Raw genomic sequence first — 24257 nt, 5'->3', positions numbered from 1 at the left:
TTGAGAGAGCGGAAAGACATCAGCGGCCTGACGCAACGAACTTAAGATTATATTTTGGTACGCTCAAAAGTATCTGACAGTCAAATGATTTACTCATTAGAATGTGGGATTTTAAGCCAGAATTCAGCCAAATGGGAAAGATTATCCTGGGAACTATTTCCGAGAAGTCTTTAAACAAGGGTTTTAACAGTTATGAACCGCAGAAACTCTCTTACCTCACATGGAATCTCGTCCTTTTCTGTATTGTCAAGAGGACTGACCATCAACAACAACAGGTGGTCAGTATTGAGCGCACTTCTTTGTAGGCATACACTGTTTCTGATTGGAGATACAGTTTGATGGTTGACTACTTATAGTACCGACTTTCGATGAAAGCAATGAATATATATGCTGGCTGTTCTGACTTTAGAAAAAAATCAAGAATACTTACGCTTGGTGTAGTTTTTTATATTAACCAATTTCAGTGATCGAAATTTTCAACGAACGTTTTTTACACTCCAATAAAGACATCAACTCCCTGAATTCAAAAGTAAAAAGCAACTTCATCTTCAATCCCTTTTGGTAAGGCTCCGGGGTTTGAAATATCCCAATTGGTCAACATTTTGGTTTAATTTAAGTGCGCTTTGAAGACACCGTATATCATGTTGAAAGCTAAAGGCGAAATTTTTATGCGTGGCTATCTCGGACTCAAAAACGAATAACTCAAAAATGAATTGAGGCAAGCTAATTGGTCATTGATGCTCTATACGACTCAGCTTTTATAACTTATTTTGAATGTTCAAAAACAAAACGCCTAGAATGTCTATTTATCAAAATTCTGTTTGCCAACACTGGTTGAGACCATTTACAGTGCAGTCGGAACATTCAGGGCATTTTCCTCGTGTACTCTGCTACGAATTAACAAAAAACTTTGTTTTGATTTCGCGTGAACTAAACGTAAGCTAAGGCTTCGGGATTTTGAGAATTCATTTTGATTGCGTCCAATAACAACCGAGATTAATAATTCACTTTTCGCCTTTAAAAGGCATTAAACATGGGTGAATATGAATGTCGAAAACATCATAACACTCAAGTAGCAAGAGCACTTCGAACGAAAATTCCATTGAAGAAGGAACTCGAGAAACGAGAAAACACTAGAAAGTTTTTCTTGTTAAAGTTTTTAAGTTTATTAGAAAGACTCTTGTAGAGTTGATTTTCCGTATTCGAAAAAGTCTTAAACAGAGTCTTATCAATAACCAAAAAAATCCCGAAAATGTTAATTCATCAAAGTAATAGAAAGTATATTTTCAAACATTTTTCCAATTAGAATAAATGCACTTAACATTGAAAAGATAGGTAACGAGATCAGCTAATCTGCTTCAAATCTACCCTGTCTCCTTAAACACAACGAAATGAGTATATATAAACAAAAAAAAGGTTCCCAGAAGGCATCGAACCGATGAATCCGGCGATAAAGCCCGGCGCTTTACCCCTGCGACATGGACAGTGCGAACACTTTGTTATTAGATAAAATTTATTCCAAACAAGTTCAGTGAAAAATTATTTCAAGTAATTAATTTTCTTTTTACCTTTTTTCTCTCTTTTTACCTTCTCATATTCTGCCCATATACCTTCCCTTACTTATTCCCAGTTTATTATCCCTCTGTTAGATTTAACCCGCTAAGCTACTGAGCCCTTGTTACCCTTTTTAAATTTTCTAGCACGCGCTGAAAAACGAACCCATGATCCCTGGTGTCCCAGTCTCATATTTTACATCTATGCCACGAGTGCTTATGTGAATATATAATTAATTAATTCTGAATTATTTAGTTATATAATCTAGTTTAATCAAAGATAAACAGGACGTGTCTGTCGGTAATACTCCAGTTGTTTTGAGGGTATTATACAGCTTTATAGATCTTGAGCAGCTCTTTAATTAATCTCATGAACTGAAATGTTTTCAAAAAAGAAAAGATCATTAAGATAATTTTTGAATGAAATTTGTTTATCGACTTCAGCACAGATTTTAGTAGTTCGTAAACATGAAGCTCCAGACTGACAAAATTTGGTGTTTTGTGAAAAGATCATTTGCGTTGTCGCGGCGCTTCCGAAAATAAATAAACATGATAGTTTTTTTAGAGGAAAATAGGTTTTAGAGACTAGTAGCTACAACAGCCATAAACAACAACACCGTATTGAAACAATGGTTTAATATTGGAATTACAATAACAGATGAACTGATCTCTGGGAACAAAATGGCGAAGTTAACAAACGATTCCACTTTGAGTTGCAAGTTTTTTGAAAACATGTTGAATTTGTGTTTGAAATGATAATTTGGATTCTATTCTAGTCCCCAAATACTTGGAAAAAATGCAATTTTCACAACTTCATGATTGATAAAAAATGATTGGTTGAAATTGGAAGCACTTAACCCTACTTTCAATTGCACTGTTTTGTCTAAGTTCAAGGCAAGTTTGTTAGCATTTAACCAAACATTTATATTATTCAAGTCAATATGAACTTCTAAAGCTATGCATCCTAGTGCACTTAAACTTATATCGTCTGCGATGAGAAACACCTCAGTGTTTTTACATGCACTAGGAAGATGGTTTATATAGATAAGGAACAACAGAGGACCTAAAATTGAGCCCTGTGGCACACCACAAACATTGTTTCCAGGAAGAAATTGTTGCAGACATTTCTATACACTGTTGACGATTACGTAGATAACTGCTCAACCAGTCTGATGCTTTGCTTCTTATTCCGTAAACGTTCAATTTTTTTAATTAGCAAGTTATGATCAATAGTATAAAACGCTTTTTTGAGATCCAAGAAAAAGTTGATTTTTTCGCCACTTCTTTCATGCCTTAACCTTTCAGTTACCTCTATTATGGCATCAATAGTTCTAAGCTTAGTTCTGAATCCAAACTGTTGATTATATAAAAAATTGAATTTCTCGAAATATGCATATACTCTATTGTACATTACTCGCTCATAAAACTTACTCAAAGCATTCAGTATTGCAATTGGACGATAGTTGTTTTCATCGTTCTTTGATCCACCTTTGTGTAATGGTAGAGTTTAGCTTTCGCTAGTTCATTCGGAGTTTTGCCTTCTTGAAAGGATAGATTGAATAAATTCGAGAGAATTGGCGAAATTACCGATGCATGAAAATATTTCATTAGTTGTTGATCTCTGCAAGAAACTTTATTTCAGAAGGATATATGGGACTTTGATGACTCATATTTTTTTTGTATAGTTAAACCCAAACTTACCAAGAAACTATTGAATTGTTCCACCACAGTCGAAGTGAAGGATGCTCTGTGAGAATGCAACATGAGGAACGACTGGGTATTGATAATGCACACGATTGTTTTCCTTTCAGCTTATTGAGCAGTTTGAAAGTTTGTCTGGAGTCTCCGATAAGTTATAGAATTTGTTGAAATAAAATGTCTTTTTTGCGGTTTTTATTTCTTTTTCTAACTGTTGCCTCTCTCGTTTAAGTTGGCATAATTTGTCCGTACTGTTTTTATTATTCGCCAGATTTTTGTGTAATTTATTTCTCTTGGTTCTCAAGATTTTTATTCGATTTGTAAACCATGGAAGTATTTAATTTTTCTTTATATTATCGCTGTATAATAGGTGCATATTCATTAGGTGTGTTTTGAAAAAGCTGATAAAAATTGTCAAAACTTTCAACTGTACTCGATAATTTAAAATCTTTTGAGCGAAGATTGAACAAAAACAAGAACTTATCAACTACATCGGAGGATTTTGAAAAGGAGGTATCTCTCAAATTTTCAAGGCCTTCTTCTAATTTTTGTTTTATTGGAAAACTTAGACTAATAGGATAATGAACAGAAATTCTTGGTGTTCAAGGATATTTACATTTGCATTATCTTTATCTCTCACTGCAAAATGGTTTTTAATGTATCTATATTGAAACTTCCGCATACAATCATCAAGGTATTTGAGATGACCTGCACTTGAGAAAGGTAACTAAGTTTTCTAAAAAATCAGGTTTATTTATTCTTGGAGGTTATATATTACCGTTATGACAAACTGGAAACCTAGAAGTGAGATTTTCACCAATAAAGCTTCTTTAATAACTATCGGCAATTCTTCAACAAGGTTGATCCCCTTCAGGGCTTGAATAATTTCACCTCCACCTCGCAATTCACGAGACTACACTCTGTATTGATCATAACCTTTTATAAATAAAGCGTTGGAATCACCTTGAGTTTTTAACCATGTTTCAGTTATACATATTATTGATGGCGGAGGTTCAAGACAAAATATAAATGCTTCCAAGTCTTCAACATGTTTCTTATGGGACCTAGTTTTAATGATTAGCACAGAAATTACAGCAGATGCATTTTTAATCGGATCCAGTTTCAACTGAAAAGGAGTTTCTTTGTGAGGGGATGAATTTCTAGCAACTTTAATACCAGGTTGAATAGCACTAACAATGACTTGTACAAGAGCATTTATTAAGTCATTAGCTAGATTACTTTGATTTGTTTCTTCAAGTGGTGAGAGCGTGAACTTTTTTTTGGTCTCAGAACGCCCCTTCCTGATTCGGTTTTTTTTTGCAGTAGCGGTGGTTGTAATTTAGGGGTTTCAGTTGTTTCGGCCCACGTTCGATAATTTACGGTAGTGTCTGCTTGCAGTAATGACTCTTCCGGATATTTATCTGCTACGCTACTCTGGGGGAGAAAAGATTTATGGTCATTGCTGTATTTCACTTGGACGGGGTCTTGTGAGAAGCTATTGGCAGTACGGGCGTATATTTTTTATATGTATGTGTAAACTAGCAAAAATTAACATCGAAATTCTATAAGTATACATACAACGGCTAGAAACCTAGATATAGCATTTTCCAGCAGTTAATGGTAGCCAAAAATTGGAATTTCAAGAAAACGATCATGTAAGCAGCATCATGAAAGATTCAAGAGATTTTGTTGAACGCGTCAACCCGAAAAAAAGTCCATATTCCGATTTGATAGCGGTTGCTAATCTCAAGCGTAACTTAAAAATATCTAAACTCCGACTTCCACTTGCCCTTCCCTCGCAAAAACAAACTTTTTCAAAATATCTGTGGACAGAGGAAATGAAAAAATCTGGTCTGCGCAGAAATAACAGCCATAAACTCGAGTATTGCGTTCACAAAGAACGAAGATATCCGAGCAACGGCGCGAGAATCATAACAAGATCGCTATTGAAAAAACTGAAGCTCGAAAGCATATATATAGAGGTGAAGCGACGCTTCGCGCCACCTGAGATGCAAAATTTAGGCCAGAATTACGTTGTAAAAATTTAGTGTAAAAACAGCAAAATATTTCATATACTTCTTCAAAAAAAAACAACGTTTTGCAAAAGTAGGTACGATCTAGCCATTCTCTGACCCTTGAATCATAAAACTCAAACCAGTTAAACGAAACAAATTCATTGAACTTTGGTGCAAAAATTAAGCTCCAACACATTTTGCAGAATTTTAGGAATTTTTTCCATTAGTTTTTTTTATCAAAAAATTTTGAAAGTTGTTTTCTGTTTTTATTGCAGTTTTCTGGTTTTATTGAAAAGAAACCAATAAAAAGCGCCTTCTTATTAACTTTTGGAAATTTCACTTCATTAAACAATCGGCTCGCAAAACGTTACTTGTTCTGAGCAAGCTATTTAAGCAATGAGACTTAACAAAATTTCAAATTATTTCCTTGAGCGACTGGACTCGTGAAAAACTGTTTTTCAGAGCAAAATATTCCAGTGAAAAAACTTTGAAATATTTCAAAATATTTCATAGAACGAATCGGTTGAAAAAAAGTTCAAGTTTTTCAATATAAGTAATGAATTTAAATAAGGAAATTTTGCAAAGTTTCAAGCTATTTCATGGAGCGAAACGAGCCTAACATAGTTTTTCGAAGCAAGCTGTTTAAATCATGAAGCATGGAACTACTTCAAATTACTTTATAGAGCAAATCAGTTCGCAAAAATTTCAAGTGCTAAGCAAGCCATACGCGTAATGAAACTTTGCAATATTTCAAGTTAAATTACCGAGAGATTCAGCTCAAGAAAAATTAAATAAATTCTAAACAAGCTGTGCAAAAGATGAAACTTTATAACATTTCAAGATAATTCATGAAGCGACTGGTTAGTCAAAAAATTAAGATTTTTCTAGCAAGCTATTAAAGTGAAGAAAATTTGAATTAATCCACGTGATTTCATAGATCAAATCGGCACGCAAAGTTATTCTAGCAAGCTATTGAATTGATTAAACTTTGAAACAATACGAAAGTCTTTTCATAGCTTGGATTGCTTCGCAAAAAGTGTCAGTGATCCACAAAAGCTATTAATTCGATGAAATATTTTGAAGTTGTTTTCAAAGCTTTAATTGCTTTGCAAAAACATTAAAAATGCTCAAGCAAGCTATGGATACAACGACATACGGAAACAATTGGAAACTTTTTTCGTTGCTTACATAACATCGCAAAAAAGTTGAAAGGTTTTCAAGCACGCTATTAAAGCGACAAAAATTTTGAACATTTTAAAGTTCGTTTCATAACTTGGGTTGCATCGCAAAAAAAACTAAACTATTCAATCAAGCTATTGGAGCGATGAAACTGTGAAGTATTTCGAAGTTGTTTTTATAGTGTGGATAAAAAAACGAAGTCGCTCGTGCAAGTTAATAAGGCGTAGACACTTCGGAAAAGCGTGAATATATTTTCGAATCAGTTCGCAAAACTTGGTTTTCTTAAGGAAGCTATTCGAACAACGAAACGTTGAAATCTTTGAAAGCAATTCATAGGTTCAACCGGTTTGCAAAAAAATAGCAATATCTTAGAACAAACCTATGAACAATTAATCTTCGAATTTTTTCAAGTTACTTCATAGAGCGAATCAATTCGCGAAGAATTAAAGTTTTTCGAAGCAAGCTTTTCAAGTGATAAAACTTCAAAACTTTTCAAGTAGCTTCATAGAGCTAATCGGTTGTCAACAACTTATTTTTTTAGAAGCGAGCTGTTCAAACATTAAAATTTGAAAAATTTCAAATAATTCATAGATCAAATTGGTGCACGAAAAGTTGGTTTTCTTAAGCAAGGATGTTGCTGTTTTTTGTTGGTTTGCTTCAGACTGAAATGACTCTGTAACCGCATCAAAAACATTGGAGATAAATTGGAGAAGTAGCCTTGAAAGTGTCTAGCCTTGAAGTTGAACCGAGTTCATCCCAGACTTTAGAATGTTTTAAAAACTTACTGGGTAAACGCCTACTTAATATTATCCTCCGTCCTATTTCTTAACCATTGTGCCTTATGAGTAGGAAAAACATGCCTTTCCTTTAATTAACAGATTGATTTCTGATATAAAAGGTATATATTTATTTTTTTATTTCAAATGAATGCAATCAGAAATAATCATAATTTTCGATATTTATTGAGAAGGCGCTTTTTATTGGTCTCTTTTTGATAATAAAAAAGAAAAATACAAAAACAAAAAAGAATTTAAAAAATAACATAAAAAATCCTGCAAAACTGTATTGGATCTCAAATAATAAAATTGAAAGAATTTTAAATGAAAGAATTTTTAGAAAGAAAGAATTTTAATTGGACGAAATTCTATAAATTGAAAGAAGAGATATATTTAAAAATAATGATTTTAATTTTAAAATGCCTAAATCTCAGACAAATTCTGAGCAGTGGCAACTAAGCCAAAAAGAAACAAGCAAATACACAGAATTCTGACAAAGGTTTCTTATTCACGGAAAATTTTGGTTTACAAAAAAAAGGTCTTGGTCGAATTCGAGCCATTGATTTTTGTCATTTTAGGTAGGTGCTTTACCTGTACGCCACATGCACAAATTAACTCCTTGCTTTTCATCTCATATGAACCAAGGTGTAAACTGATTCAATTGAACGTGCTAAACAAAATGTCAAGCAAAAAAGCAGATTCCAATTTTCTAACGCTTGCTTAACGCAATTGTAACAAGGATAGCCTGTTACTGTGCAAGTAGCAGAGAATGTTCCGACCGTAGTATAAAAAAAAGTTTTTTTTTTTAAAAAGTGCCATTTTTTCGACACGCTGTGATAAAATAATTAGAACGAAAAACTAAAGATTAGGCATATTCGAAGATCATAGCAAAAAAAGCAACTAGAAAAACAATATTGTAGAAAATTGACTAGCAAAACGAAAAAAATCAACCAAAAGGCGCTATTTTCCAAAAAGGCTCTAAAAAAATTAACGTTGATCGAGTAAAATTAAAATTTTACGGTTTAGTTTAGAAAATTATAAGCTTTTAAGCCATAAAAATAAACTATTGTCAGCCTGCCCGCTCGCAAATTCGCTCGAATTTAGACGAAAAACCAAAAACTTCAAACCGGTTTTTCTCGACAAAGGCAAATTTTTTCAAAATTATTTAATGTCGTTCGAAACACGAGTGCAAAGGCTTTTATATAGTATATCACAAGCTCTCTCAAATGATTGTTTGTGATAACTGATTTTGCGTGGAAAACAAAAAAAAACTAAGGCACACCAGAATACAAAGTTCCTTTTCAAATGATCGGAACAAAAAGTTCTCAAAATAACGGTGGAAATTGCACATCATCGGCTGCAATAGCAGGTTAACCTATCACGCATCATATCTTGACCCAATTTGCTCTTACAACAAGAGCAAACCTGATCAAAACTGCACAGCAAAACGGAAAAACGACAAAAAAATTAACTCTTCCGTTTACAAGTATTCTGAGCGCAATTAAAACACTCCATCAAAACGTCAAAGTTCTATTAAATACGGCAGCCAGTAGCAGTATTGCGTTTTCATGCCAAGAAAAATTAAAACTGAATTTTTCGTAGTGATTGAGTTTTTTATGAGCTAAAAAAGTTATTACACACTATTTTTTTTACTATTTGAAAAAATAAACCAACCTTATAAGGCAAAGGTTTTTTATTTCATTCATTTCATTTACTTAAGCCTTTCATTGGTTTACATAGGACAAAAGTTGCTATAAGTTCGACGTTTTGAAAAGAACTTTTTTGTTCGAGTAAGTGAATCAGATTATGCTTTTCAAAAACTTGACCGATTGCTCAATTTTGTTTAAAATCGACTCACTATAGTTTTGCTTGCTTTGTTATTACGTTTATTTCAAACAAAGCCACAAACGGCCTTTTACTTCCGAAATCAAAGAAGTTAAGGCCTTTCATTTCCAAAATCAGAGTGACTCCTTTGAATTAAGTTTAACAACCAGAAAAATTCATATAAAAATTATGGGGCTTAAATATAGTTTGTAAAAAAGGTATTATGAAACACAAGCAAAGCTGAGCTTTGCACCATTTGCGAAAAATCACAATCAGCTAGCTGCCAGAAAATGATATCGAACCCGCTAAATTGAAAAACCTTTTTTTTTTTTGAAAAAATGGCCACATTTCATACATTTGTCTGGATTAAAATAAGTTAAATGCAGGGAAAATATTCTATTAGGACAAGTGTGAGTGTCTAATTATCAACAAAATTTATACAGCGGCAAGTAAGCCGGCAATAATTTAGCAGACACCAGCTGGGCCGAATGAGTTGCTGGACGAATGATTTAACAAAACTTTTGTAAAAACAATTCATTGATAAAAAAAAGTTTTGATTCCGATTTGACAACGCTTCCCAATCGAAAGCGTAGAAAAATACAGAGTAAAAAGAGGTCGGATTTTTCAGAAAAGGTAATAACAGACGGAAAATCCCTGATATACGAGCACTTTTGTTATTATGAATTATAAATGATTCTCGTCAGCTGCCAAACAGTTCCCCCTATGGTTTTTTAAGAGATACACTTTAAACCGACCAACGCTTTGAAATTTTCAAATTTGCCAAGGAATATTAAATTTGAAATACATTTTGTCGAAAAATAACAATTTTGATCAGAATGTTCCAAAAATGTTTATCAAAAAACTTTTTGGTTTTAGTTTTTCGTTAAGGGTCAATCTTTAATTATAGGAGCCAACTATCAAACTTGTACCTAATTAGACCATGTATCAACTGGGCCGCCACCGTCCTCTGTTTCAAACTACAGTCAGTCTTGCTCAGTCGTACCAGAGTAGGCAGTACTTTGTAGGCGAACTTGGGCCACTGTTGCTGTAGTGCTTTAGAGTGTAGGAGGGATATGAGTACTTTACAGCAGAGAAGTTGGGAGTCTCTGCTTCTATCCCATCTGAGCTGGTTGCAGATGATAGACACACAACTCGACTCCCTTCCTTCTACTTCTCCTTCAACATCGTCCCTTATATCCTCCAGATCCATCGTGTTGACTAAAACAAACTATCAATGTATTTACTATGAGCCGCGAAAATACCTCATGCCAAAAAGACCGAATGCCCAAAACTGTGCAAGCCAACTATATTTCAGAATCACAAAACAAGAAAGAATTGAGCTCAGAGAACTGTTAATTTTGGCTTGTTTTTCCGTCCTTCTGCCATGACAAAAACTTCCAATTTAATCATCACCGTTAATTTAATCATCTAACGATAGTGTCTAGAATCAACAATATATGCTAGAATACAGAAACTAAACAACATACAAGTCGGTTATTACAAATTACGTTTTTTCTTTTCGTCAATTTTTCAGCCCTGAAACCGCATAAATAATTTCCTTTCAATATTTTGAGACTTGAATCAAAAGAAAACAAAGTTAACCGAATAATTGAAGAAAGAACTCCTAAAAAAGACAAAGAAATCTAAGTCTCACTTTGCTTGACAAACAGTTGTGATGTCTGAGGGTTCTCTTCTGTTGCACTCAGCACAAATCTCAAGGCAGAGTCGAATACCTGCAAAACAAAGACAAACAGGTAACTTACCCTTAGTTCTCTTAAAACCTCATTGAAATTTATATTAGATTCGCGAAAATACCTGAAAGAAAGAGAAATCTGAAGTCGAGAAAAGGGTCGAGAAATCTGAAGTCGAAAAAAGGGTCGAGAAATCTGAAGTCGAGAAAAAGGTAGAAAAATACGCTAGAAAAGATCATAAACTAAAAAATTACCCAAAATTTCTGAAGGAAAAACTATTTGTTTTCTTCAATTTTTGGAAATCTGATAAACTATACTTAAAAAAAAGACACTGTTCCGTTCATTATATTTTGTGAATGAGAAAAAAACATCGTCCTGAAACCGTACATCATTTTTTAAAATTCAGTTTAAAATTTTGGATCTCATTTCACAATGCACCATTACTCAGCACAGGTGAAAATATGGTGAAATCAAAACAAAGATAAAAAAAAGAAAAATAAATTGTGGAAAACACTCGAGAAACACAACAACCAGCTTTTCATAAGCTTTAAGCAACATTAACCGAGCAGACGCTAGGCCAATAAAACTTGGGAAAACTCGCAAAGAGCCGAAAACAGCAAAAAAATGACATAAAAAATTGTTGCTACAAACAATTTTGAGAGACTTAAGTTTTAAAACATTAAACTAAAATTTTTGCTTTTCAAACTACAAAGACTAAGCCGATAAAGCAAAGATAAACCGAACCCACTAAAATTAAAAACCGAAAAATAAAAACAACTCGCCCAGTTGAAAAATTGATGAAATAAAAAATTGTTTAATCGTCTCAATAATTAAAAAAATTGTCGCAATTGTTTAAAAGTCTTTAACTTTTTTTAAATCAGAAAAAAAACTTCAGTCTCTGAAAAAAAAGGTAGGCAACAAATGAACAGACAAACTAAAGTCCGCCAATTCAATTTTCCAGGAAAAGGCATCATCTTCGTACTGAAAAAAAAAACAAGGACCGACAGGGACTAAAGCCCAAGAGCTTAGGGTGCAAAAGAAACCATGTTCAGACCAAAAAAAGAAGGAGCCTGCAATTTTTAAGGTTCAAATATAGAGCAAATTCAATTTCTTAAATATAGCAATTAATCAAAAAAACAGCCAACGAAATTGAGCGGACTGAAATTAGAACGAAGAAAAAATGCTACAATCAGTTTTCATTCAAAAAATTTCTTTAGCATATAATATGAACAACGATGCCACATCAACGCTGTTATATGGCCATTTTATATCAGCACTTGTAGATTTGTGCATACGTTGTTTGCAGGAAAAATGTCTAGTTCCCAATTACAAAACACTTACTCTCGTAAGTGTAAAACGTATTCAAATATACTAAAAAATTGTCAAATCATAAGAAAAAACACCGTGAAGTGAAGAGCAATTCAGTTGGCCAAAAATAAGCAGAAATATAATATTCTGTCAATTATTTTTTCAAGAGTAAAAATTTTAGTTTGCAAAAATGACCTCCTGGCCAAATTCAACTCGAGACTTTTGTTTGTTCCTGTCATGGATTGTTAACTCTACGCCAAATCTGCAGTCTGGGTCTTGAAAAACGTGGAAAACGTATACGTAGCTAGCGTAACAAGGCTAGAGAACCCATTTAAAAAATTTATCAAGAATATAGCCAATCGAAGATTGGAAAAGAGTAATGAACGCAAGTAAACATGAAAAAGCACTGACTTTCTTGAAATTTCCACTAAACTTTCTAACTTCCAAGAAACAAAATAGATGCCATTTAAGCTCTTTAAATTTCTAGAACAATTAACGATTGTCGCTTTTTTGATAACGTGAACCAAACTAGAAAATCATGAATCAATAGGTAGTTTTTATTCCGCTGAAAATCTAAAAATTAAATTCCGTTTTCGAAACTAGAAATCGTTCGCTTTTTTGCGCCATTTCCACAATCGTATTTGGAGAGTGCTATTTACGTAATTTTCAGCAGATGAATTTCACTTGACCTCAAAAAAAGCGTATATACCTACGTGCATTCATAAATGCATCAATATGTATGAATGCACATCTGTAGTTATTAGAGACTTTTCCTGAAAAAAAAATCAGAAAGGCTTCCAAAAGAGTCTTCACTTCGTTCAGTACTCTTAAAAATCTAGACTAAAACGTCGGAAAATAACTCGGATGGGGTTTGAATTGAACTTTTGACCAGGAAGCAGCAGCCTCCTTTTCCAATTTTCGTTAACAAATTGCATATTATTTTTTCAACATAAAACCATTTCGAATAAACCCAGCAATACATTTGAGACAAGCTAACTCACTGTGCGCTTTTGTGACGATAGAAGCATGGGAATACATTGTAAAACACAATTATAGCTGCACACCAAGTTTTGCCTCAAGTTGCGATCTCTTTTAGAATCCAGTTTATTCGGCAAAGGCGATGACGACGATGCTGATGATAGGTTAGTAGCTTTCGTGTCGTCACAGATTGAAGATAGAACTGAGAGTATATTAACTGCTACTTCATTGTCGGCGGTGTTCATTGTGTTGCCACTGCTCAACAGAAGCAAATCACACAAGCCAGCCATATAGTGGTTGACGATGTTACATTCAGCCATAGAAGATTGGATGCCATCGCTGCCGTCCTAAATCTAAGCGCCTGTATTTTGGATAAAAAAATTGATCAAAGGCACAAAAATACACACAAAAATGTTGAAAACCAAGAAAAAAGTTTCAAAATATGATAATTCGAATAATTTGAAACATCAAAAAAACACCACAGAATAACCTATTGAACGTAATGAAATAAAATTGAAGAAGTGCGAGATGTTAATTTGTGATAACTAAGCAAACATTTTAAGCCGGAAATATGAGACCATAAAAAACCCCGAAAACCTTAAGCATTTAAAATCCGAACAGCAAAAAAACTTGCTACACAGAAAAAATTGCTTTTTATTGTTTTGAGCCCAGAGGGTACGCAAATGGCATGCCCAAACTAGATTCTTGAAACGTCAAAAGTGTGTTGGGGTTCTAATAAAAAAGAGTAGTAAATTATAAAAGGGACCCTTCCGTTTAGGTAAGGTCGTGCACAAGCTGGATAGGGCCCATACCAGCATTATATAAATACATCAATAAACAATATTGCAGGAATTTAGTCAAGTCAGCATTTAATGAATTGTCATTAAAGGTATTTACTTCAACCGTCCCTCCTCTACAACAGCACTAATTGAATTAACTATGAATTGCGTCTTACGCAGTGATCTGCAACCCCGTATACAAAGGATAGCGCTCCTGAGCAGCGCGAAGCTTATCTTAGTTCTTATATAGTTTATTGTTTCTACGTAGCTTTCATGCCTTTTTTCTCTAAGTTTTTCAGCTATGCGCTGCATTGTCCGAGTAGCTGCTGGTGCCGCACCACCAGTGCAGCCAAAATTGAGCGGGCAGAAGCTGCTCTGTTCGACTTGTAATAGAACTTGAAGAGTTTAAAGGTGTAGTGGTGTGGGGGAAAAGAAGTGGGCAGTTTTGGGTGGCGGAATCCCTCATACGCGAAGGACCGAATGATTGGAAAACTTTACATTTCAAGGGTTTCGTTATGAAAGAAGCTAAATATTGCTTCATTTAATTCATTTTAATTGAATGGCAATTGCTTTTTTTTTATTGACTTTCGGCTAATTTTGTTTTCGGTTTTTCGCTCACGAGTTTTTTTCGCTCATTCGGTCCTTCGCTCATGAGAATAGCCCCCGTTTTGGGTACGTTTGGTTCAAAATGGTTGAGGTTAGTAACGAGGCTGAAAGCGCACTTCAACTGGAAAAAGTTGCACTAGTGGGACGGGAAAGAACTCTTGAGAGGGCTAGATATCTGCTTGTCTGAGGAGACGAACTTTTGCCAGACATCATTTGCTCCAAATTTATTGATCTAGGCATTACTGGCGTCATTGTGCCAAGTAGGCACTCTTAACCTAAAACTGGGCTCACCGAAGCCTTGTGAGCAACCCTTCCAAGGGAAATGAAATACTAGTGGCTTCTTTTTCTCTCTGTCCACGTATCCAAGAAATAGCAAGTTAATGAGTCTCTCAACTGGACACTTGCACTTACATTTTTCAGGTTCTTTCACAGCAAGACTCCTTTATCTTTTGCCATCCAGGCGTGGATCAAATAACACGACTATTTAAATCAATCCGGAAATCAAGCAATTTGCCCTATTTGAGATAACAAAAAATACATGTAAATGAAGAAACAACAAAAACGCTGGAGAACCACCATTCCTAGCTAAAAACTCAGACCAGACAAAAACCCACTGATACCAATTAAATTTTCATCTACAGACATTTATTTGCTAACTTACTTTTTTGAAACATGAATATACAGTAATCTGCTCTAAAATTTAGTGCCCCGTAACAGAACTCAAATCTTTCTTCAACTCATTTCTAAATAGCGCCATTCTGCGAAAAACATTTTCAACGGGACAAAGAGTCTACTTCCCGGTTAAATTATCCTTGCTACTTGTAAGGATAAAACAGCAAGACGAAATAAACTAAAAAATCGACTTAAGAGATTTTGCCTTTTCATTGAAGCATCATGTTGATATTGACTGACAAACGGAAAAACACTTCATTTGGCCAAAATTTCTGAGCTCTACCTGGTTGACGATCACTTTGGGTAAAATGAGTCCATTCTGCAGCAGTCGACATACGCATTTTGTCAGGACAGAGACTAGTTGGACATTATATTTCGGAGCCTCCATGTCGCTGTCCATTTCTTCTGTTTTCACTTTGTTAGCATGTTTCAGCCGTTGATATTGCTGTAAGATAAGTTGCATTAACTGATGTGCTAATTGTTCCAGTGGCTCGCCTCGTCCCTCACTCAGCTTTTCTTTGAGGACGTAGCATTTTGTCAAGAGAGGGCCTTGTTGATCTGTCGCGTTAAGAAGACTAATGAGAACAGATACCGCCTCGGTCCACACGCTCTCCCTCTCTTTCATTTGACGTACACTTTCATTATTAATGTCTTCATTCAATCTAAACGCTACCAATCCATGCACCAGACTGAAAACAACAGCAAAAAAATTAAAATACGGTTGACATAAGTTCACATATCTTTACTTTTAAAGATTTAGAAGACTTACAATTCAGTGACATCCAAAATATGCATAGCTTTTTTCTGTTTCGGGCTACCCACTGTTAGATTACGTATGTCCCTAAAACATTGAAGCTTATTCAGAAAAATTGAAATTGTCCATATCACAAACATTAAGACAGAGTTTGTTTTAGAAACGTGGATCTTACGCATGACAGACTCCCATAATTAGGCTGGAGTGAAGAACTGTGTTCGGAAAAATTCGCTAAATTAGTGAATAAACATTAATAAAAATCACCTTAAGGCGGAAACAAGATCCGTATGGTTTTCAGCACGGCAGTTTTGAAGAGATTCTTTCAAGGAATCAACGAGGCCATTATTGCTCACAGCCAGCTTTTCAAGCTCTTTCATTGGTTTCTGAAAAAAAGCCATCACCAAGAAAATTATCATGAAATGGTCAGGCTAGGTATTTTAAATCGATAATCCTTTCACCCACCAGTTCTTCCAATTTTAATTACTCATAAAAACGAATTTATTTATACAGAAATCAGTTTTGCGGTCTAAAGAAGCCATAACTATTAATTGCATCGGCCATTAGACTACACTTTAGCTGTAAGAACTTTATCGGATGTCTCAAATTTTTTAAATAATTCTCACCTTGAGAAAAAGGGGTGCCGGACACCAAGCCGACGGGACTTCAAGCCGAATCGTAAAATTAGGGACTTCAAGCCGAATAGTTCCTTATAAACTAGTGAAATATGATTAATTTGAAAACTATTTTGAAGAGTTTCCGAATTTCATGATCTTTCTTCACAAATTATTGGCGTTTTCATAAAATTTAAGCCTCCAAATGATGTTTCGGAAAGTTGGAAAGTAAAAGATGGTTGAAGGCAATTTTCAAGTTTATAATTTATGCAGTTCAAAAACCGGCTGATGTTATTAACGGATGCCAATCACAAGCGGTGCATTGTCATGAATAACGTTTATTAAGGGCTAAACTTGCCAAAATTTTTAAAAAATAACGTTTTACAGAAATGAAAAACTTGAATTAATCAAATATAAAAACAAAATAAAGCGTTAACGATATCGTCTAAAAATTATAAATAGAATATCTCATCAAGTTTGTCATAGACTCTAATCGTGCCCAAAACGCAGGCGGCATTGGCTGATTGTATAGCCATTGAAAGCCGCTGTCTAAGGAATCCTGAGGCTCGGTCGTCGTTTGTAAGGGATTTAATGAGCCTTCCGAGCTTTTTGATAAAGGAGGACGTGTTCTTACTGCACTGTCCTTGTGTTGTGAAAGCAACAGCTTGGAAAATATGTCCTCGCCTTGTGAGTTCTTCATACTTCGCGTTCTTTAAGGTTTCTGCAGACTCAGCTGTCCCAGAGGGATCTCCCCTAGAGGGTGCAAGGGCATCAACAATAGTTGCATCCCAGACAAGCGTTTGTCCTCTCTCCCACGGAACTAAAGTAGCACCGTCTGGTCTCTTGCCGTCAGACCGACACATTCCAGGGGGTTCCAGGATAAAATAGTGTTTTGAGGTGCTTGTAAAGTTTTAGTTTCGGCTTTAAGCCCCTTCGGCTTGAAGTCCCGTCGGCTTGTTGTCCTAGACCCGAGAAAAAGATTGAAAAAACTAAATTATAAAAAGGGGCCCTTCCGTTTAGTAAACTGTATCATTTTATCAATGAAGTCATATATCAGCATTAAATGCATCAATTACGTTAAAATTGTTAATTGAACAAACTTTTTCGCAAAATTTTAGTATATCTTCAGGTTTAAAAATCTAACTAAAATGTAGAGACTGATCAAAAATCATAAAGTGTCAAACATATTATTCATAAATTAATTTATCAAATTGCTATACAATTTGTATTATACAATGTTAGCCTAATTGTTGTGATAAACTTATTAAATAGTTTCAGATAAATTGTTGATATACTAGGACAGCCGTGGTGGTCCCCTGCATTTACTTCAAATTATTTACCTCTGCTACCGCTCGTGGACACTAGTGGGTGGACACAGGTTGGTGGATCACATGATTGTAGTTGGAGCAAGCTCACTCAGAAGGACCCTTGACTACCTACCCTACGATCTAAGGGTAAAGTATCGAAGATTCACTTTTGCAAAATCGGGACTAAGCCTCAACCCAAACAACGTGAGTAAACTCAAGAAATTGCAGTGGTTACTTAGAAACGGTTCCCTAAAATCCAGAGAAATCATTCTCTGGCACGACGTGATAAACAATAGTATCACAAAACATCCCAAAAACTTTAATACGAAGTGTTCCCCGGAGCAGTTAACTGAAATCATCACGAATTTTCAGCATCAAATAGCTGCGATCATATACATTCGTCGAGACGGTACCCCTCAAATTTTTGAAAAGTTACGGAAGACGAAGAAACCTCTTATCATCGACGCGATAAAACGACTTCTTCCTAAACAAAAACAAAACGACATTGATACAGTTGTTGCCCTCTCTAAACTACACCCCCCTCCGTCTCTTGAGCTGAAGCTGCTCAACAAAGTACTTTCGAAACGTCACAACCTTCGTTCACTAGTACTTCAGCAAAGATCAAAATCCAGAGTACGGCCCACCAAATCAAAGAGAGCAGCAGCAAAGAAAAAACAAGCAGCCCAATCCTCATCGCACTAGTTCTGGTGAGTCTGATTTTCTTGAGACTATTCTCTCCTGAGGTTTTTATACCTTGGAGTATCAGTCCAAGGGAATCAAAAAAACTCAATAAGTCTTCTCTAGTCTGGTTTTCTCCTGAGGTTTTATACCTTGGAGTGTCAGTTCTGAGAAGATTTTTTTGAGCAATATGGGCTCAGAAGAAAGACGCAGAAATGCTAGCGTCTCGCAAGCATCTGAGAAATCTTGTAAAACATGCAAAAAGCCGATCACAAACAAAAGTCAAATCTTTAATTGCATTGCCTGTGGCGATGTTATGCACATGACAAAAACATGCACTGGAATATCTGAAACTGCCATCCTTGGAATTTCGGAGATCAGCCAGAACGTCCTCCTGCTCTGTAACTGTTGTGTTGGAAACAATAGGAAAGAGTCGATGATCAACGATTTGATGCAAACCCGTCCATCCATTGCTGAAACAAAACTAAATGAAATCGCCGAACAATTCTCTACTTTTAAACAAGAGATAGATTCACTTAAGCAAAAGATAGATGAAACAAGCAAAAAACCACAAAACAGAAATGAGCCAAAGCAACCTGCCTTAAACAAACCAGAATCAAGCTATAACGGAATCCGGATAAGAGGACTGCTTGAACTGGGCTCAAAAAGTTCAAGAGATAGACACGAACACGACTTGGAAGAGGTGAACAAACTGTTTGCGTTCTTAACAGTTGAAGCAAAAATCACAGATTTAAAACGTTTAGGAAAATACGAAGAAGGAAAAAGGCCACGCACAATAGTTGTAAATGTTTCAAATGAATGGCAAAAACGACTGATACTAATGTCCTTGGCAAAATTGAAAAACTACGACAAAACTGTCTTTGTGTCAAAAGAGCTCAGCCCAAGTGAATTTCTGATTGAGAACAAACTTCTTATGAAAAGACGAACAATGATAAAAACTGGAGTATCAGCTAAAAACCTAAGGCTAAGGGACCTTGTCCTTTACCCATATGACGAAGAAAGTGGAAATTGGAAAAAAGTCGAAGAAAGCAATTGACTACCTACTGCCAAGTATTTAAAAATGTTATGCCTAAATGTCAGAAGTATTTTAGACATCAACAGAAGAATAGCTCTTTCAAATGCCATTTTACAAACAGACTACGATATACTATGTCTCACAGAGACATGGCTGGTAAAGGAAATACCAGATAAAGCTCTGCATTTGGCTGGTTTTAATATAATTCGCAAAGATAGAAAAAACTCCACTTTAAAAACCAATCACGGGGGCGTACTCATGGCGATAAAAGAAAATGTGCATTACGAAGAAATTGATGCTCAAATAGAAAATGAAGAATGCATAGTGGCCAAACTAACAGGTGAAACTGGGCATCATCAAATACTCTGCTGTGTTTATAATCCCCCGAAAAACAGTAAATACCAATGGAAACAACAAAACTTCATCAGTTTGTTCGAAAACCTAACAAAATTACAAATACAACACAACTGTAACGCAGTGTCGATTACGGGAGATATAAATTTTGAATACACTCATTGGAAAATGATGCACTCAAAGGACAAATATGAAAATGCAGTGTTAAAAAAGCTCATCGAACTTGACTATGAACAATTATTCGACTCCAAAAAAAAGCAGCTTGATGTTTTATTAACAAACAACCCTGGAGTAATACTCAACTGGCACACGGACCATTCAGCAACAAACGCATACAGCATCGACAAAGTTTCTTGCTCAGATCATTATGCTTACTCTGCAACAATTAACATGGAAGCCAGTATCAAAGAAATAAACAAAGATGAAAGTCTGGCGTTTAACAGAGCCGATTGGAAGATAATAAATCAAGAAATAAAAGACAAACCTTTCATACCGTATTGTTACAGTAATGTAAATGAGCTCCTTCGTCAGTGGTATGCATGGTTATGGGACAAAATAAAGAACAATGTACCCAAGGTTACATCACACAGATCAACTCTCCCCCCATGGGTGAAGCCAAGTACGTCTCACATGCTAAAAAGAGTACAAACCTTAAAACGGCGTATCGATCGGCAAAACAAACCTAATTTAAGCATTATCCTAAAACACAAAAAACTGGAAAAAAATCTTCAAATAGCATTGACTGCAGATCAAGCAATTTACGAAGAAACAGTAACAAGCAGTAGACGATTCAGTGACCTGCAAAAATACTTGAACAAAATAAGTAGTTCCAGGAAATATCCCCAAAAAATGTTCTACAAGGAAAAATCCACAAGAGATGACACCCAAAAAGCTACATTTTTTAACGAATTTTTCATCAGTGTATATCAAAAGGAATCAATTCCTAACCCTCTCGCACGAAATACAAACTGTTCTCCTACAGAAGAAATCTGTACACAAATACACATTGAAGAAACCAAAATCCAATACATTCTCAAAAATCTTTTAACAAATAAAGCGTCAGGTTTTGATGGTATAGGTAATATAATCCTAAAAAATCTTTCTGAAACTCTGTCAAAATCGCTCTATCTTCTCTTCCGCACATTCATTAACAAGCGGCTCTTCCCGACCTACTGGAAAACAAGTCAAGTGGCCCCAATTTTTAAAGAAAAGAACAAGGCGTCAGTCGAGTGCTACCGCCCAATTAGCCTCTTATGCTCCGCCTCGAAGGTCTTCGAAAAAATTATCTTTGATAATATATACCCCAAAGTTCAACCTTTCCTGGAAAACGCACAATACGGCTTCCGGCAAAAAAGGTCAGCAGTACTACAAATGGTACAATTTTTGAGCAAAGTATATGAACTCTACGATGACAAAAATGTTCAAACACTCTCAGTCCTTTATCTAGATTTTTCTAAAGCCTTTGATAAAGTTCCTCATAGTATCCTAGTCGCCAAACTACGGAACATAGGTCTAAGCATTCAAATACAAGACATAATACAGGACTATCTAACAGATAGAATGCAGTTTGTGAAAATCAATAAAAGTTCATCAACTCTGAAAGAAGTAACTAGCGGTGTACCACAGGGCTCAATTCTTGGCCCTCTACTTTTTATCATATTCATTAACGACTTTCCCAAATGCATTGAGAATTCAGATTGTTTTGGCTATTGTGACGATATGAAAATCTTGTCTACTGAAGAAATTCATCTGCAAAAAGACACGGCAAATGTTGAAAAATGGTGCAAAGAAAATAAAATGCCGCTGAATGAAGATAAATGTAATTTGTTAAACCTCAAAGGGAAAATGGAAGTTACACTATTTAATACAAATGTTGATACCGCAAAGACCCAAAAAGACTTAGGTATTTTAATGTGTCACAACCTTTCGTGGTCAGTAAATGCTGAAAATCGCATATCAAAAGCAATGGGAGCTTTTTACAAAATCAAACGAAATATCTCGAAAAAAACATCTTTAAAGTCAAAATTAAACTTATACTGCGGATACATCGTACCAATCATAAGCTATGCATCGCAAACATGGTATCCGAACAAAGCAGAATTAAGACAACTAGAAAGAGTACAAAAACGAGCGACATCTTGGATTACAAATAACTTCAAAATGAGTTATACTGAAAGACTGAAATTTTTAAAGCTCCTTCCACTCTCAATGTACTTTGAATTACACGACATATTGTACTTAGTTTCACTACTAAAAAAAAAACATGACATTGATTTGAATACAATTATTCATAAAAACGAATCACGAACGAGACAAGCAACACGTGGTGAGATTGCTGTTCATGCAACAAGACTGAAAAAGTCAAATGAAAATTATTATATACGTTCTATTACGCTATACAACTACTTTAGCCAAATTGTGGACTTCGAAAATCAAGATTATGACAGCCTGAAAATATCTATAACAAACACGTTTTGGAAATTCTTCAACAGAAATTTTGCAGAAAACAACTTGTGTATGTGGAGAATTCTTTGCTGGTGTGGAAACTGCAACCCACCGGGAAAAATTATGAACTTATAAACGAGGGTTCAAAACCCATGGAGAAATCCTAAAGCCTACACTACTACTACTACTACTACTACTAATCAAATTTTAAATATCCCGCCAAATTTATTCTTAGAGTTGGTTATTTTTTCCAATTTCTTTAAGCCTAACTTTAGTTTTTAAAGAAATAATATAAAATCATTTTATTGTAAATAAAAAATTTTATATCCTGACGATGCACAAAATGTGCGAAAACGTTTGAATTAACAATTTTAAAAAATTCTTATTTAGTTTTTAACTTTATTGTCATGCTGAAATGCCGATTTTTCAAAATTAACATGAAATGCATCGTCGTAATTTTTTATTTTTTTAGCCGTCGTTCATCTATACTAGCGCTTATTTGTTGTCGACAAAATGAACTTTGCGCAGCGATCTGCACTCCTTTATACAAAATATAGAGCTCCTCAGGAGCGCGAAGCTTCTTTTAGTTTAAAAAAAAACTAAATTACAAAAGGGTCCCTTCCGTTTAGTTATGGTAAGAGCACAAGCTGGATAGGGCCATACCAGCGTTATAAAAACGCATATATATCAGCAATGAAGTCCAGAATCAGCATTAAATGCATCGTCGTAATGTTAATTTATCTAAGCCGTCCTTCATCTACAATAGCGCTTATGGAGTTGTCGATAAATTGAACTTTGCGTAGCGATCTGCACCCCCTTAAACAAAGTATAGAGCTCCTCAGGAGCGCGAAGCTTATTTTAGTTCTTCTGTAGTTTATAGATCCTGGATAGCTTTCTTGTCTTTTTTCACTTAGTTTTTCGGCTAATCGCTGCATCGTCCGTGTGGCCGTTGGAGCAGTGCCACCGGTGTATCGGAAAATTAGTGGACAGAAGCTACTGTGCTCTACTTTTAAAATTCTTTGCTGATATTTGGAGTTCTTTTGCTTTTCGTGGTATTTGTTTGCGTCTTTATGCAGTTTTCGCGATGTTTCGGCATGAGGATTGAAATTTTTTCACATCAAAGAAAGCGCGGCTGAATCGTGAACACCCAGAGTTTGTTTGCGTTAATGTCAAGTCGTGCCTAATTTTCAGTTGTAGTTGAATTGTTGACAAAGCTTTCGCCTTGCAACGACTGAAGTTTCGTCTCAAACTCGACATCATGGCAAACCTCATTCATGAGGTTGGCGAATGTGTCTCTAATTGCATTGTGTCTTATGTGTGTGTAACCACACTTTGCACAGTGAAGCGCATGTGTCAAGTTAAAATTAGCACCACATGCACATAAGAGTGGGGTTTTGGTCGGTTACCATCCGTATCTTAAGTAAATACCATCTCTGAATTCCATGAAAAAAAGAAATAGTTGAGAAAACCACCGAATACTTTCGGGATCTTGGATCACTACCTTGTTGTCACCGCCTATGTTTCCATTTTATAGATGCCGAACTTTTGCTTTTTGGATGCAAGCTTTTTTAAATGTAAATTCGAACAAATTTTTTCGCACATTTTTGTGCATCTTCAGGTTTAAAAAATCTATCTATCTTTACAAAATGATCAATGATCATAAAAATTGTCACTATAATTTCAAAACTTGAAAATTTAAACAAACATAAACTCACAAGTATTATTTAAATTATGTAACAACTATTAAATAGCAATTTTATTAAATTTGCCACAAATTTCTGAGAGTTATTAACATTTTTTTTTACAATTTTGTTTTGTCGCTAAATCATGCTAACATGTTAGTTATTTCGAAATTTTTTGTTTTTTAGCCAAATTGTGTTGATTCTGTAACTACAGCTTTCGTGTCAGCTCACTACTTTCAAATTCATTGCGCGAGAGTAGAGCTATCTTATTCGTGGTAGAAGACAGAAAATTATCGCGAGTGAAAGGAGAG

The 24257-nt window shown here is 35.0% G+C and overlaps 2 protein-coding genes across 2 annotated transcripts in view; one reads left to right on the top strand and one right to left on the bottom strand.

Annotated features, from left to right (window-relative positions):
- Positions 1-170: 170 nt before the first annotated feature.
- Positions 171-24257, bottom strand: part of LOC134854774 (uncharacterized) — a 35147-nt gene continuing 11060 nt past the window's right edge. The window contains exons 6-12 of the mRNA XM_063871131.1: positions 16098-16216; positions 15849-15920; positions 15363-15768; positions 13046-13369; positions 10700-10778; positions 9975-10263; positions 171-318 (exon numbers count right to left, since the gene is read on the bottom strand). Coding sequence (XP_063727201.1) covers positions 171-318; positions 9975-10263; positions 10700-10778; positions 13046-13369; positions 15363-15768; positions 15849-15920; positions 16098-16216 — 1437 coding nt within the window. The remainder of the gene's footprint in view (positions 319-9974; positions 10264-10699; positions 10779-13045; positions 13370-15362; positions 15769-15848; positions 15921-16097; positions 16217-24257) is intronic.
- The window catches only part of LOC134854912 (leucine-rich repeat-containing protein 71-like), a 251335-nt gene continuing 244770 nt past the window's right edge, over positions 17693-24257 (top strand). Inside the window, exon 1 of the mRNA XM_063871312.1 lies at positions 17693-17716. The gene's annotated coding sequence lies outside the window, so the exon portion shown is untranslated. The remainder of the gene's footprint in view (positions 17717-24257) is intronic.

Source organism: Symsagittifera roscoffensis, chromosome 9 (genome assembly GCF_963678635.1).
Source record: "Symsagittifera roscoffensis chromosome 9, txSymRosc1.1, whole genome shotgun sequence".
In the NCBI taxonomy this organism is placed as follows: domain Eukaryota; kingdom Metazoa; phylum Xenacoelomorpha; order Acoela; family Convolutidae; genus Symsagittifera; species Symsagittifera roscoffensis.
The sequence above is the reverse complement of the archived record's forward strand: the minus strand, read 5'-3'. Positions and strand labels throughout refer to the sequence as shown.